The 16,762-nt window shown below is 36.6% G+C and overlaps 1 protein-coding gene across 1 annotated transcript in view; it reads left to right on the top strand.

The window, feature by feature from the left end:
- LOC145253731 (exosome complex component RRP45-like) overlaps nucleotides 1-16,762 on the top strand; it is a 285,110-nt gene that overhangs the window by 210,516 nt on the left and 57,832 nt on the right. Inside the window, exon 13 of the mRNA XM_080112961.1 lies at nucleotides 10,264-10,348. Coding sequence (XP_079969087.1) covers nucleotides 10,264-10,348 — 85 coding nt within the window. The remainder of the gene's footprint in view (nucleotides 1-10,263; nucleotides 10,349-16,762) is intronic.

Below are 16,762 nucleotides of genomic sequence, written 5' to 3'. Positions count from 1 at the left end.
CGGAGATCTTCAGTCCAAAACGGATCCGTACAATATAACCTTTTTTCGATATTTTCATTTTTTAAAGTCTTGATTAAACTGTACAAGTACCGATTTGATAAGAAAAAAAAAAAGACCAAAAGGTTTCAGTCGATTTTGCCTCATGAACAAGCAATACAAGAAATCTCAGAAAAAAAAAGGTTATGCCTATGAGTGAGTGCAGAACTTAAGTATTAAAATGATTAAATGAAACCTGTATCTGAATTCTGTATCTGTCTGGATAGAATACAACAGAACTTTATTTAAGTATTATCTTATCAACCATGCAAGGGCGTTAATAAACCTGGTTTGGAACCCCGACACATGGCTACCTCCTTTTAGTGTGATTGATCCGTAGATCTTGCCAGGTTACCCATCTGGGAGAGTGAAGGCTCTGATATAAACCTATGCTTTTTATTCCATGTCATTGCGCCGAAACACTAGGGGGAGGAGAGTCTCCTAGTGCTGGTGACATTAACGAATTCCCAGTTTGCAAACCTTCTTTTTGATAAAGCGTTTGAATTTGAGTAAAAATTTTAAGTAAATAAAATTTTTGTTTATCATTGCATCTAGTGAGAATGTGTGTGTGGTGAGAACACTTCTCAACCTATATACTCAACAAATTTTTAATCTTAAAACTTAAAATTTATTAAATTTTTTATCTTAAAACTTAAAATTTATTAAATTAAGACTTAAAATTTGGTATATAAGGTAATGAGACATGTGAAAACTTTTTAATCGGTTTTCATCCGGAAAAAAATGGGCTGCTATAGGGGTCAAAACTGAAAAATTGGTATGTGGGGGGGGGGTCATCAGATTTAAAACGCTTTTTAAAAATTGTGTCAACCTGGTCGAATGGTTATACTTGACTCACTGTCTTTAGGTTTTGATGTCAGCTTGAGTATTTTTATTTTTACTTACAAGAACTGCTTAGGAAAAAAACATAATACTCGCATGCACATGTCTTAGTTTCTTTTCATTTTTTTATATAATGTTTTTTAAAGAAATTTAATGTTATGTTTAATATGGGCAACGTCAGATAATCTTCTAGTATATACATATAAGTGTAATAATGACGATATCTATGTCTAGTTAGAAAATATTAATTTAGACATTGTTCAAAGAAATTGACAACATAACTTCTTTTTTTTTTCAAATTTTAAAACACTGCTGCATAGGGGACATTGATATTGAAGAGAGGCGGCGGGGACACACAAATAAATATATATATATATATATATATATATATATATATATATAACAATGATGATGAGGAGAGACATTTATACAGTTCTGTGATGTTTCTTTTTAACACATATAGCGAGGGTGGTAGGGTGATAGATGCACAGTTCTTATATTTCTTTTAGCACATATAGAGAGGAGGAGGAGGAGGAGGAGAGATATTCTTGTAAGGGTTACGCAATGTTCATAATAAGATGATTATCGCATTACCTTCAATTTGTGGAATGATAACACAAAGACAAACAGTTACAAATATCAATGGTGATTTTTTTTATATCATTGGACCGGTCGAATGATGATGACGTTAGGAATTCACATTTGTTCTACATGGTTAAACTTCTACCCCTTCGTCTCTGCTGACTGCTCGAACTTGACTACCCGACTACCCTGATCTGACTAAAACTAGCTCCTATATATAGAATTCCTTTTTTGCTATGACGTCATATGTTTGGTTCCAAAATGTGACCAACTCACGTGGCTAAGCGTACGTTTATCCAAAACACACTTCTGCAAACAAAGAATTTTCAACTAACCTATTTTTTAACCTAACTTATTTTTTACAATATATTTTTAATTTGTATTGTTCATTCTTTTTAGCTGACATTTATAATCCAGTTTTCATAAAAGAACGAACAATCAATTCTTTTTACAATACAAACAATATCGAACTATTTTATATGGAATTTAACTAAACAATATAGCTAAATTCTAACATTCCAAATTCTAAATCTATTTCTGAACCTTGCTTACAAGGTTCAAGTCTCGGCTTATCCTAATCTCATTTTCCACTTATTTAATGTTCTTATCTACAGGAAAAGGGGGGGCAGCCGTTTTTCCTGTAACAACACTTTTTCTAAATATTTCATCATTTTTTACCAGAATGAAGAATATTGATGGGAAACACCAAGATATCATAGATGTGTTGGTTTATATACAAGCTTTTTTCATGTTAAAGGTTTAGAGCAGGGATTCTAACTTGGGTTTATGTGGATCCCCAAGAGTGTACAGGAAATTTAACCGGATCCACAAGTAAAAAAACAAAACAAAACAAACCCAAAACAACAGACTTATAATTTGAAGATCCATGTTACTAAGATATTCATAGTAAATTTGTTGAATATGTAACAGTAATCAAGTCAATATATAATAACACATTCAAAAGAATGTTATATCATGTGCCTGATTAATATGTATTTTTTATTTCATTGTTAGTTTTTACTAACATACTAACAAATATTTTATTTTGAAAATTTATATGTATGTGATCCATAGATAAGATAGTGCTCAGGAGATCCACAAATAAAATGAGGTTGGGGAATCCTTGGTTTTAGAGGATATTCTGAGGTTGGGAACCCTTGGTTTTAGAGGATATTCTGAGGTTGGGAACCCTTGGTTTTAGAGGATATTCTGAGGTTTGGAACCCTTAGTTTTAGAGGATATTCTGAGGTTGGGAACCCTTGGTTTTAGAGGATATTCTGAGGTTGGGAACCCTTGGTTTTAGAGGATATTCTGAGGTTGGGAACCCTTGGTTTTAGAGGATATTCTGAGGTTGGGAACCCTTGGTTTTAGAGGATATTCTGAGGTTGGGAACCCTTGGTTTTAGAGGATATTCTGAGGTTGGGAACCCTTGGTTTTAGAGGATATTCTGAGGTTTGGAACCCTTGGTTTTAGAGGATATTCTGAGGTTGGGAACCCTTGGTTTTAGAGGATATTCTGAGGTTTGGAACCCTTGGTTTTAGAGGATATTCTGAGGTTGGGAACCCTTGGTTTTAGAGGATATTCTGAGGTTGGGAACCCTTGGTTTTAGAGGATATTCTGAGGTTGGGAACCCTTGGTTTTAGAGGATATTCTGAGGTTTGGAACCCTTGGTTTTAGAGGATATTCTGAGGTTTGGAACCCTTGGTTTTAGAGGATATTCTGAGGTTTGGAACCCTTGGTTTTAGAGGATATTCTGAGGTTGGGAACCCTTGGTTTTAGAGGATATTCTGAGGTTTGGAACCCTTGGTTTTAGAGGATATTCTGAGGTTGGGAACCCTTGGTTTTAGAGGATATTCTGAGGTTGGGAACCCTTGGTTTTAGAGGATATTCTGAGGTTTGGAACCCTTGGTTTTAGAGGATATTCTGAGGTTGGGAACCCTTGGTTTTAGAGGATATTCTGAGGTTTGGAACCCTTGGTTTTAGAGGATATTCTGAGGTTTGGAACCCTTGGTTTTAGAGGATATTCTGAGGTTGGGAACCCTTGGTTTTAGAGGATATTCTGAGGTTTGGAACCCTTGGTTTTAGAGGATATTCTGAGGTTGGGAACCCTTGGTTTTAGAGGATATTCTGAGGTTTGGAACCCTTGGTTTTAGAGGATATTCTGAGGTTGGGAACCCTTGGTTTTAGAGGATATTCTGAGGTTTGGAACCCTTGGTTTTAGAGGATATTCTGAGGTTTGGAACCCTTGGTTTTAGAGGATATTCTGAGGTTTGGAACCCTTGGTTTTAGAGGATATTCTGAGGTTTGGAACCCTTGGTTTTAGAGGATATTCTGAGGTTGGGAACCCTTGGTTTTAGAGGATGTTCTAAGGTTGGGAACCCTTGGTTTTAGAGGATATTCTGAGGTTGGGAACCCTTGGTTTTAGAGGATATTCTGAGGTTGGGAACCCTTGGTTTTAGAGGATGTTCTAAGGTTGGGAACCCTTGGTTTTAGAGGATATTCTGAGGTTGGGAACCCTTGGTTTTAGAGGATGTTCTAAGGTTGGGAACCCTGGGTTTAGAGGATATTCTGAGGTTGGGAACCCTTGGTTTTAGAGGATATTCTGAGGTTGGGAACCCTTGGTTTTAGAGGATGTTCTAAGGTTGGGAACCCTTGGTTTTAGAGGATATTCTGAGGTTGGGAACCCTTGGTTTTAGAGGATATTCTGAGGTTGGGAACCCTTGGTTTTAGAGGATGTTCTAAGGTTGGGAACCCTTGGTTTTAGAGGATATTCTGAGGTTGGGAACCCTTGGTTTTAGAGGATGTTCTAAGGTTGGGAACCCTGGGTTTAGAGGATATTCTGAGGTTGGGAACCCTTGGTTTTAGAGGATATTCTGAGGTTGGGAACCCTTGGTTTTAGAGGATGTTCTAAGGTTGGGAACCCTTGGTTTTAGAGGATATTCTGAGGTTGGGAACCCTTGGTTTTAGAGGATATTCTGAGGTTGGGAACCCTTGGTTTTAGAGGATATTCTGAGGTTGGGAACCCTTGGTTTTAGAGGATATTCTGAGGTTTGGAACCCTTGGTTTTAGAGGATATTCTGAGGTTTGGAACCCTTGGTTTTAGAGGATATTCTGAGGTTGGGAACCCTTGGTTTTAGAGGATATTCTGAGGTTGGGAACCCTTGGTTTTAGAGGATGTTCTAAGGTTGGGAACCCTGGGTTTAGAGGATATTCTGAGGTTTGGAACCCTTGGTTTTAGAGGATATTCTGAGGTTGGGAACCCTTGGTTTTAGAGGATGTTCTAAGGTTGGGAACCCTTGGTTTTAGAGGATATTCTGAGGTTGGGAACCCTTGGTTTTAGAGGATATTCTGAGGTTGGGAACCCTTGGTTTTAGAGGATGTTCTAAGGTTGGGAACCCTTGGTTTTAGAGGATATTCTGAGGTTGGGAACCCTTGGTTTTAGAGGATGTTCTAAGGTTGGGAACCCTGGGTTTAGAGGATATTCTGAGGTTGGGAACCCTTGGTTTTAGAGGATATTCTGAGGTTGGGAACCCTTGGTTTTAGAGGATGTTCTAAGGTTGGGAACCCTTGGTTTTAGAGGATATTCTGAGGTTGGGAACCCTTGGTTTTAGAGGATATTCTGAGGTTGGGAACCCTTGGTTTTAGAGGATGTTCTAAGGTTGGGAACCCTTGGTTTTAGAGGATATTCTGAGGTTGGGAACCCTTGGTTTTAGAGGATATTCTGAGGTTGGGAACCCTTGGTTTTAGAGGATATTCTGAGGTTGGGAACCCTTGGTTTTAGAGGATATTCTGAGGTTTGGAACCCTTGGTTTTAGAGGATATTCTGAGGTTTGGAACCCTTGGTTTTAGAGGATATTCTGAGGTTGGGAACCCTTGGTTTTAGAGGATATTCTGAGGTTGGGAACCCTTGGTTTTAGAGGATGTTCTAAGGTTGGGAACCCTGGGTTTAGAGGATATTCTGAGGTTTGGAACCCTTGGTTTTAGAGGATATTCTGAGGTTGGGAACCCTTGGTTTTAGAGGATGTTCTAAGGTTGGGAACCCTTGGTTTTAGAGGATATTCTGAGGTTGGGAACCCTTGGTTTTAGAGGATATTCTGAGGTTGGGAACCCTTGGTTTTAGAGGATGTTCTAAGGTTGGGAACCCTTGGTTTTAGAGGATATTCTGAGGTTGGGAACCCTTGGTTTTAGAGGATGTTCTAAGGTTGGGAACCCTGGGTTTAGAGGATATTCTGAGGTTGGGAACCCTTGGTTTTAGAGGATATTCTGAGGTTGGGAACCCTTGGTTTTAGAGGATGTTCTAAGGTTGGGAACCCTTGGTTTTAGAGGATATTCTGAGGTTGGGAACCCTTGGTTTTAGAGGATGTTCTAAGGTTGGGAACCCTGGGTTTAGAGGATATTCTGAGGTTGGGAACCCTTGGTTTTAGAGGATATTCTGAGGTTGGGAACCCTTGGTTTTAGAGGATGTTCTAAGGTTGGGAACCCTGGGTTTAGAGGATATTCTGAGGTTGGGAACCCTTGGTTTTAGAGGATATTCTGAGGTTGGGAACCCTTGGTTTTAGAGGATGTTCTAAGGTTGGGAACCCTTGGTTTTAGAGGATATTCTGAGGTTGGGAACCCTTGGTTTTAGAGGATGTTCTAAGGTTGGGAACCCTGGGTTTAGAGGATATTCTGAGGTTGGGAACCCTTGGTTTTAGAGGATATTCTGAGGTTGGGAACCCTTGGTTTTAGAGGATGTTCTAAGGTTGGGAACCCTGGGTTTAGAGGATATTCTGAGGTTGGGAACCCTTGGTTTTAGAGGATATTCTGAGGTTGGGAACCCTTGGTTTTAGAGGATGTTCTAAGGTTGGGAACCCTTGGTTTTAGAGGATATTCTGAGGTTGGGAACCCTTGGTTTTAGAGGATATTCTGAGGTTGGGAACCCTTGGTTTTAGAGGATATTCTGAGGTTGGGAACCCTTGGTTTTAGAGGATATTCTGAGGTTTGGAACCCTTGGTTTTAGAGGATATTCTGAGGTTTGGAACCCTTGGTTTTAGAGGATATTCTGAGGTTGGGAACCCTTGGTTTTAGAGGATATTCTGAGGTTGGGAACCCTTGGTTTTAGAGGATGTTCTAAGGTTGGGAACCCTGGGTTTAGAGGATATTCTGAGGTTTGGAACCCTTGGTTTTAGAGGATATTCTGAGGTTGGGAACCCTTGGTTTTAGAGGATGTTCTAAGGTTGGGAACCCTTGGTTTTAGAGGATATTCTGAGGTTGGGAACCCTTGGTTTTAGAGGATATTCTGAGGTTGGGAACCCTTGGTTTTAGAGGATGTTCTAAGGTTGGGAACCCTTGGTTTTAGAGGATATTCTGAGGTTGGGAACCCTTGGTTTTAGAGGATGTTCTAAGGTTGGGAACCCTGGGTTTAGAGGATATTCTGAGGTTGGGAACCCTTGGTTTTAGAGGATATTCTGAGGTTGGGAACCCTTGGTTTTAGAGGATGTTCTAAGGTTGGGAACCCTTGGTTTTAGAGGATATTCTGAGGTTGGGAACTCTTGGTTTTAGAGGATATTCTGAGGTTGGGAACCCTTGGTTTTAGAGGATATTCTGAGGTTGGGAACCCTTGGTTTTAGAGGATATTCTGAGGTTGGGAACCCTTGGTTTTAGAGGATATTCTGAGGTTTGGAACCCTTGGTTTTAGAGGATATTCTGAGGTTTGGAACCCTTGGTTTTAGAGGATATTCTGAGGTTGGGAACCCTTGGTTTTAGAGGATATTCTGAGGTTGGGAACCCTTGGTTTTAGAGGATATTCTGAGGTTTGGAACCCTTGGTTTTAGAGGATATTCTGAGGTTGGGAACCCTTGGTTTTAGAGGATATTCTGAGGTTGGGAACCCTTGGTTTTAGAGGATATTCTGAGGTTGGGAACCCTTGGTTTTAGAGGATATTCTGAGGTTTGGAACCCTTGGTTTTAGAGGATATTCTGAGGTTGGGAACCCTTGGTTTTAGAGGATATTCTGAGGTTTGGAACCCTTGGTTTTAGAGGATATTCTGAGGTTTGGAACCCTTGGTTTTAGAGGATATTCTGAGGTTGGGAACCCTTGGTTTTAGAGGATATTCTGAGGTTGGGAACCCTTGGTTTTAGAGGATGTTCTAAGGTTGGGAACCCTGGGTTTAGAGGATGTTCTGAGGTTGGGAACCCTTGGTTTTAGAGGATATTCTGAGGTTGGGAACCCTGGGTTTAGAGGATATTCTGAGGTTGGGAACCCTTGGTTTTAGAGGATGTTCTAAGGTTGGGAACCCTGGGTTTAGAGGATGTTCTGAGGTTGGGAACCCTGGGTTTAGAGGATGTTCTGAGGTTGGGAACCCTTGGTTTTAGAGGATGTTCTAAGGTTGGGAACCCTGGGTTTAGAGGATGTTCTGAGGTTGGGAACCCTGGGTTTAGAGAATATCTTGTAGGTGAACTTGTACAATTGTTTTTAGGTCAGCTGTTCTTTTTAGTTGGTGTATGTGGTGATTTTCAATCTATCCATCAAGTTAACCCTTAACTATATGAGTGTTTTTAGTCTTAATAAGTGGTGACTCATTAATTAAAGAAAAACAGTCCAAGTGGTTCCTCGATAGTTAAAAAACTGGTAACAAATGCTAGTGTCCATGTTGAATTCAAAATAAAATCCTATGTTATACATTTTCTTTAATTAATTTCTTGCAAGAGTTATATTTCAATAATAAATTATGAAAATTTAATGAAGAGTATCTATTTATCTTCTACTTCCTCTGAGTGTAAATATTTCACACACACACACACATTTTTGGTGCTTCTATAATATTGGTCACATTTTAAAATCGCATTTTTTTTTTTTTTAACAAAGAAAATCACCATCTTAAGGCCATTTGAAGATAAGAGCTAATGAATGTAAGGTGATAGTGTAATAATTGGTAATGGTGGAGGTTGGGTAGAATTTGATTATTTAAGGGGACAGTTCAATAAGAACTTGTTTACATTGAAGTCAGAAAGCAGGCCAATAGTGTTTCGCAGGTTGGCAGTTCATGGAATCTGCATTTAGATTTAGGCACAGATAGGAAGTGGGGAAAATTGTTGATAGTTGTTGTAGAGGGTCGAGTGTTTTTTTTCTTTTGTTGTGAAAGTCACATTTCAAGTAAAATATTGATATATTTGCATGTCATGCTGAAATAAATATCCTCGTCTAAAATTAGGGGGAAAAATGACAATATTAATTATAAGTAAAAATCAAATTTATTGTATTACGTTGTTCATTTTTACTTGCTTGAATGAAATAATTTATCTCCCCTGCTTTATGGGACCTTCCTATCCTTCCACTCTTAATGGCGAAGCAAGAAAATATGATGAGACTGATGTTTATTAATAAAAAGTTCTAGGTGATCTTCTACTTGATCATTTATTTATTTATTTTTGTAAACTTTTGGTGAGGATGAAAATTAAATTTGATAATCACGGTGGCGTTTGATCATTTTATCAATGTAATATTGTTTGAGTTTCTATTGATTAAATTATTGAATTTAAAAGTTTCCAAAACTTTGAATCTTTTAATACTTGAAGATTTTAATAGTTAAACGATTAATAGTAAATAAAAATATGTAACTGTGAGAAATACAGGCACATTTAAAGTGCTTGCATAATTTTATTTTTATAAAGAGGATGTAAAATATATCATACTAGCAAAAGTACTCGTCGTTGACTGGGTTCAAAAACAGCCTACAGAAAATGGACTCTGATTTATGAAAGTATGATAGGTTATGAAAAGGAAGGGTTGTAAAGAGATAGCTTCGAATTTGGCGGTATCAAAACCAAAGCAAAATATGATGAAAGTAAAAATAAAATAGATAAGCCCCATAATTTATGATACCATACCTGTTCACACTGAAACACGTCTTTATTAAAGTTTGTACCTATTTCCATTCTATGGAGGTCAGGCGCGAACGCAGACCCCACAATTTTATTATACCATCCCTATTTAAGTTAAAACATACTTATCAAAGTATTATTATCTACATCTATATCAAAAACACTTGTAAACGTTTTTTTTTTTTTTTTTTTTATTTCCATACTTTGTGGACCAGGCGCATACGCAGACCCCACAATTTTAATGATGAATCATCATTATGCCAAATCAAACATACCCATTCCTGTGTCTCGATCAAACATACCTATTCCTGTGTCTCGATACATCTTCTATCATTATATGTGATCAGTTTTCTATAATAGTTAACTATATAGGAGCCTATTCGTAACCAGACACACACACACAGACGTTCAGCTTTATATCATAGATTTGTTGTCCTGATCTCAAAAAGCAAGAGACCAAATACAACTTGTACGTTAATTTTTCAATGTTGTGTTTCAATGCGCAATTTGCAAAAAAAGAATTAAATTGCAAAATTGACATTTTGATTTCATGTTTTTACTTGAAATGCAAATTGTAATCAATATTATAGAAGCATCAAAAGTTTTGCTTTATTTTCTCATACAAATGCTTTCCCCATGAAAATCAAATCAGAAATCTATAATTCAAAGCAATTATTTATTAAAATGCTTTTGAATGCGGCATCCCATTTCTGAGGACCATGACAATCACAATATCCATCACTGTGCTAATATTGTTTTGAATATTACCCACACCGAGGATTGAACCTTCAACCTCCAGAAGAGTAACAACTGAATTTTACCAAGTACTTTATCTGTTATGCCATAGGTCATTGTGAAACATGGTGAAATTAACACTTAAAATCAGAGCAGTAGTCCAAATTGGATTGTCTATTATTTTAAAACCTTTGTTTTTATTTTCTAGAAGTGATCGACATTGATGATGACAGTGAAGACGAAGTCACCATCATTCAGGATACTCCAGACATTGCCAAAGCTCAAACATCCAGGTATTGTTTTATTTCCTTTTTTATTTCTAATGTTTTCATTAGTACTATCATATATTTCAATAGAAGAATATAATTTGACTAAATTACCAAATCAAATTTAAAAAATGTTTTCTTCAATTGTTTTAGGATCAATTTTTTTTTTTTAAGGATTAGTTTAGTTATATTTTTATGTGGTGATGGTTATTGGCATAGATTTCAAACTTGGCATATCAGGTTCTAGTTCTATCGAGGCCACTGCATCACTTTTCCTAATATTCCTCAGAAAAATATGGATACATGTCTGTTCTTTCACTCCTGGATGAAATAATAGGGCAAACAATGAGTTTGGGAGAAAGAAAATTCTAAAGTAATAACATCAATTCTCAACTATGGGTTACATAGAATTATTTTCCTTTTTTTTTTTTTCTTATGATTAGCGTCTTACATCAAGTGGCTTCATGCTTTATCTGGAGCAATTCCCCCCCCCAATCCCCCCAAAAATCTTGTAGAAAACGAGAATGATTAAAAAAAAAAAAAAAAAAAAAACATGATTGCTGATACCTGCAACAGGTCTGTCCCTATTTACTTAGTTCCCCACAAGGGCAAAGTAAAACATAAGGTAAAAAAATTTTTATGTGGGGGAAAATCCAGCTCCTCCAAAATGTGAAACAGAGCACATATGTGTGCATGTGAAAATAGCAGCATCTGAAGGATAGTTGGCTAGCAATAATATTAGCAGCAACAGCCGTTAAAGCATGTATGCAAATTAGCAAGTGTGCAACGCAGAGAAAAATACTCGATGTGGCCAAGACAGAAGCAAAGTGCGTTCAGGGCAAGATGAATGTGTGAATATGAGGCAGAGAAAACGCTGGCTGGCACCGGTGTGGAATGGCAGCAACAGATTTAAAAAAAAAACAAAAAAAAAAAACAGCACATTTGTGTGCGAAGAGTCTTCGGAAATAATAATAAAATGCGTTGTTTTGGAAGAACCATGAATAAATGCATTTCATTTGCATTTTTAAGAAAATGCAAAGTCAAATTTATTTATTTTTGTTTGTTTGTTCCTTTGCGATGGTACCAGATGGCGTGGGGATCTGAGAGAGGTTTATATTATAGCGACACAGTTAAGAAGTAACCGTCCATGCCACATTACAAACGGAACACTCTGGATTTAGACAAAAAAGAGAATTTCTCAGGGTAGAAAGAATTCTCCTTCACTGACCGAGGACAGAACAAATGAAGTGTAGTATCAGAACAGATACTACACTATTACTTAACCAACTCTATTTGCATGAACATATGATAGGAAGAATTATAATTCACGTTACAGATTAACATGTTGGTTTTATCCTAGTTGTTATTCTTATATTATTTTGTCTTTTAATTTATCGAATAATAAAACAGTCAAAATGATTTTATACTGATGAGATAATTATGAGTTATCGTTATGTTTTAGACGGTTGTCCTCATCTTGGTTGTTTATTTCAGCTGCTATATTTTAATGCTACTAAGACTAAGCTTCTTTCCTTTTAACAACTACAAAAAAATCTTCTCAACCAACAATTGCCATGACAAATAACTCTACCTGAGAGCCCATCGTCTAAACTCCTCAGCCTAACATTCGCAGGCAACATAAATTGGCGTACATACCTCTGACTAACCTGACAAGCAGCAAAATCTCACCCACAACTGGTGAGGTTCCTAGATGCTGAAATGCCTTCTACTCTGATTGTTTCTTCTCTTTGGACTACTAGACTTTCAAATTCCTTCCTTGTCTCCTGCTTCTCTGACTGTAATTTTGATGCACATCCATGGAGGATGGTTCTCAGAGTATTACACTGTCAATCACAACAAAGATATGAAATTTTCAGGTTATGAATGCATAAGTTCAGTCATCAAAGCAATGCAATTTGCAAACCCCCTAGGCATTACTTTTGGAATGCCCCTATATATATATATATATATATATATATATATATATATATATATATATATATATATTAAACAATAGAAACACTTTCTGTCTACTTATTTTGGTGTTGATTTGTTCTAATTTCCTTGAACTGGTTGATATTCATTTATGGGCCTGAGCATTTTTCAGATCTGTTTGAATCTATCGTCACCGAATAATTAAGAGAACTGATTTTTGGAGATTTTTATTTTCTGCCTGAAGCTAATAAAAAATTAGAACAGATCAAAACCAAAATAAGCAGACGGGAATTGTCTTTATTATTAAACTAGCAGAGGTACCTGACATTGCCCGGGTGTGGAGAGGTTTTATGGTAAGGGGAATGAGCAACGGAGCTCTAAAAAAGAAAATTAATACCCCCCCCCAAAAAAAAAAATATGTAAATAGTAGTGAGTACCCATGCGAGCGCAAAAAAAAAAAAAAAAGTAGCAGGCAGGCTTGAACCTGTAATGTGAAGGAGGAAAAGAATTTGTAAAAAGCCAACTGTGTAGCCCCTGCGTTCACCACGACAAATAGCATCGGCAGCATTTGAAATAAGTTTAGTCATTGCAAGGTGTATGATGACTTTGAAAAATTGTCGAAAAAAAAAAACTGACCTCTCTTTGTGTTGACGGTCAAAGAATGAATGTTTTGGGCCAATTTTTGGATATTTGTCAACCGAGAGAATTAGCTTTCCAACAATACCAATTTTGTCAGTGTTGATCGTGAATGTCAAAAGTTTTTAGCGGACATATGCACATAGAAACACACACACAAACAGACAGTTGAGAGTTAATATAAGACTAGCGAGGATACCTGGTCTTGCCTGGGTATCGAGAGATGATGTAGTACGTATATTGAACAACACCAGGCGTAAAAAAAAAAAGAGCGCATAAAGAGTATGAATACTCGGGTGAAGATGAAGTTGTGTTTAGAGACAGTTGCTAACTCCACTGAAAAATAAAAGAACGGATCAAAACATCGAAAAAAAACAAAAAAAAACTAACGTAAGACAAACGTACGATGTTACATGTAAAAATCGAAAAAAGAAAACAGAAAAACGAACATGTGAAAAATGGCTTAAATAAGCCTGTTTCGATATTAAAATTGAAAGAAAATCGGTGGGTACCCAGGTGTTTTTGGGTGTGTGGTCGGGGGTGGATAAGCGAAGTAAAAAAAATCGTTTTTATTGACCCCCCCCCCCCTGTTGAAAATTGTCGATTTCTGGGTAAAAAAGTGAACGTTTTTGGCCGCTTTTATATATATATATATATATAGAAGATGATGAGCTATGCTGAAAGGAAAGAATGCTGCCTTATATAATATTTTAGTCAAGTTTCTACATAACACGTTATTGAATTTGTATCTCTAATTTTTTTAGGTTTTTATTTTTAACTAGTGGGGGTACCTGGCGTTGCCCGGGTGGGGAGAGGTGGTGTAGTAAGGAACTCTGCGGAGGTGGGGTAATAAAAACAACAGTAGGCCGCCCAGGTAGAGAGAGGGGTTTTAAAAAAAAAAAAAAAAAAAGTGGTAGTAGCGGGGTCTCCGGCGTTACCCGGGTGTGAAGAGGTGGGGTGGAGGGATCAAAACAACAGTAGGCAGCCCGGGTGGAGAGAGGTGATAAAAAGAAGAAAAAAAAAGTGGTTGTAGGCAGGCAGGTAGGCTTGAACCCGTAACGCAAAGGAGGAAAAGAAGGTAAAAAAAACAAAAAAAACCCTAACATCTTAGCTGATCTGTTTATCATGAAACCGGAAGTCGCACGTATTTAAATTAAGGGTAGTCAATCTAAAGGAGACAATGACTTGCGAAAATGTTGACGCAAAAACTGACCCCTCCTTGTAAAAAATGGCCCTAGTTGGGGGTGAAGGAATTAATGTTTTTGGCCAATTTTTGGTTCTTTGTTGTCCGGGAGATGGAGCTTTGTAATGATACCAATTTCCTTAGGATCTGTCGTGTGTGTCAAAAGTTTTTGGCAGGCATACAAATATACACACATTTTACCTTTTATATACTAGACTAGCGGGGTTGCCCGGGTGTTTGTCGGTGTGTGTGTAGAAAAAAAAAAAGTTTTGGTAAGTAAGTAGGCTTGGACCTGAAGCCTTGAGACGAATTTGGAAAAGAAAACGTAACATGTTAACGCTATGCTGAGAGGGCAGAGGAAGTGAGAATCGTTCAAATTAAATGATTATAAAACGCAGATGCATAAACAAACGTCTGCTTTTCTAGGTCAAGCATCACACCATTGAGAAATGAAATAGCGCAGTTAATTCTGGTCTCAAGCCAGTTAAGCTTGAAACTTTCTGCATATTTGTTTGTTTCCCCACGGTGTTGGGGAAAACCAGTTCCCTACAAAAAGGGGAGTGTCCAAATGAATAGCAAGTGTCTGATATGAAGGGTTTTCCCAACATTGATCAAAGCTTATTGATTTTCTAGACATTCCTGGTAGACGCATTTGCTCCAGATTCAATTTCGTTTTTTTATACGAAAAAGCCAAACAAACACGTGAGAGGAAGAAATAGCACGAAAATAGCATGTAAAAGTCGCTCAAATAAAAGATATAGACAACCTTCTTTCATAAATCGGAGATATTATAATCTAGGGAGTATATAAAAAGTTCTAAGACGTGGTAAACCCCCGAGCGCCCTCCCCAAAAAATGCCTTTGCCGGATATACAAAAAAGTGCATACACAAACACATACACATTTTTGCTTTTATATAATAGAAGACGGATTCTACTCATTCTTATAATTTTTTTTAATAGTTTTAAATTATATGATGAACATTTTGCTAAAAAAAATAGACTTCTCTCTCTCAGTTCCTATCAATACAAACAATATTGAATGTAGAAAATTTCTAAATCCTTACGACTGAAATTTTTTAAATGTAGATGTGACACATTGGAATTTATAATTTAATAATTTATATAAATAAATAATGATTTCTTTTATTTCAAGCCTGTCAAGCTTGGTTTCTTAACCACAGAAATGTTAATTTTTTATATATTTCATCTCCCCTCCCCACCCAATATTTTAATTTTAAGTTTTTAAATCGAAAACAATTTAAATTCGTTTTTAGATTTGTATGCATTATTTTTGAGAAGCTTCGTCATACTTCAGTTTTCTTGAAATAGCATCTTCATCACTTTAGATTGAATGGGCGTGTCTCGTTTTAGATGGTGCCAAGCAGCCCTATAAAAAACTATATTTATTGGTTTGTCACTTTCACCCTATAAGTGCAGATTAAATGAACACATTTTCTGAATGTTTGTTCTTACTTTAGCCATTTACATTCAAACGATCTCACATTTAAATTCTTAAAAAAGGCGATTTTTCAACGGGGGTGGAGGGAAATTAAAAGTTCCCCAAAATGATCCAATAGAAAAATAATTACAATTAAAAATAGAATTTATTGAATTATTGAGTTTTATCGTATGCTTTTTAATGTGGAAGGGTTGTGCGATCAATTCGGTATCACAAACTGACTTATCTCCCTTGACTTAAACTGACTGTCTGACATTTTTAAACATAAAATCTCATTACAGATGATTTTTTTTTGTTAAAATACATTCAGCACAGCTACTGCTGTATTGTTTTTCATAATTTTTGGAATTTATAATAATTTTGACATATGTAAGTTGCTTTAAATAAAATAGCTGGCAAAACCCGAGGGGCCCCTTTCATCAAGACTCATCAGGAGTTAATCATTGATCATAAAATAAATAATTAAATAAAATATCTCGCAAGAACAGACTTAATGGGTATACGTGTAAAGTTTACCGAGGGAGTCTGTTAATGAAAGGGGCCCCTCGGGTTTTGCCGGCTGTTTTGTTTAAAGCAAAGTATAAGTTTTGTACTGTGAAACAGGTATGTAAGTATTTAATGTTTTCACCTGAAATGTGTTGGTTTAAAAAGATCCCTAATCTACACAAGCACCAGATTTTTTTTTTTGTTTGCAACTTTTGAATTCTATCTTTTTTTTTTTTGAGAGAGAGAGAGAGAGAGAGAGAGAGAGAGAGAGAGAGAGAGAGAGAGAGAGAGAGAGAGAGAGAGAGAGTAAATAGTCTGTGATAAATGAGTAAGAAGAAAATGAATTTCATCAACTTGTCATGTAGGTGTGAATATGTATACTTAGCACATATCTCACTTGTTTCTTTGTACATAAAAACTTGTCTCTGTTTTCTTTTAATTCTTCCATTCATATTAACGCTGTAAGCAACATTCAATGGTTAATTGAAGATGTCACTCGGACCGGTCTTTTTCAGTTCACTAGTTTTGAATAATTATATTCGCTTGTGATGTTGAAACAATCTCAACACTCTAAAAGCTTGTCAACACATTTTTATTTACTTACTAGAAGGGTTGGCGGGGGGGGGGGCTTGCTTGCTTGGAAGTAAAATACGCTTAAATATATTTTAATTCATACAGATTTCGTTATTTATTATTACAGAATCAATTCTCCAATGAATATTATATTGTACCTAATTATAG

Source organism: Euprymna scolopes, chromosome 3, assembly GCF_053919585.1.
Source record: "Euprymna scolopes isolate OS-2025 chromosome 3, ASM5391958v1, whole genome shotgun sequence".
Classification (NCBI taxonomy): Eukaryota; Metazoa; Mollusca; class Cephalopoda; order Sepiida; family Sepiolidae; genus Euprymna; species Euprymna scolopes.
The sequence above is the reverse complement of the archived record's forward strand: the minus strand, read 5'-3'. Positions and strand labels throughout refer to the sequence as shown.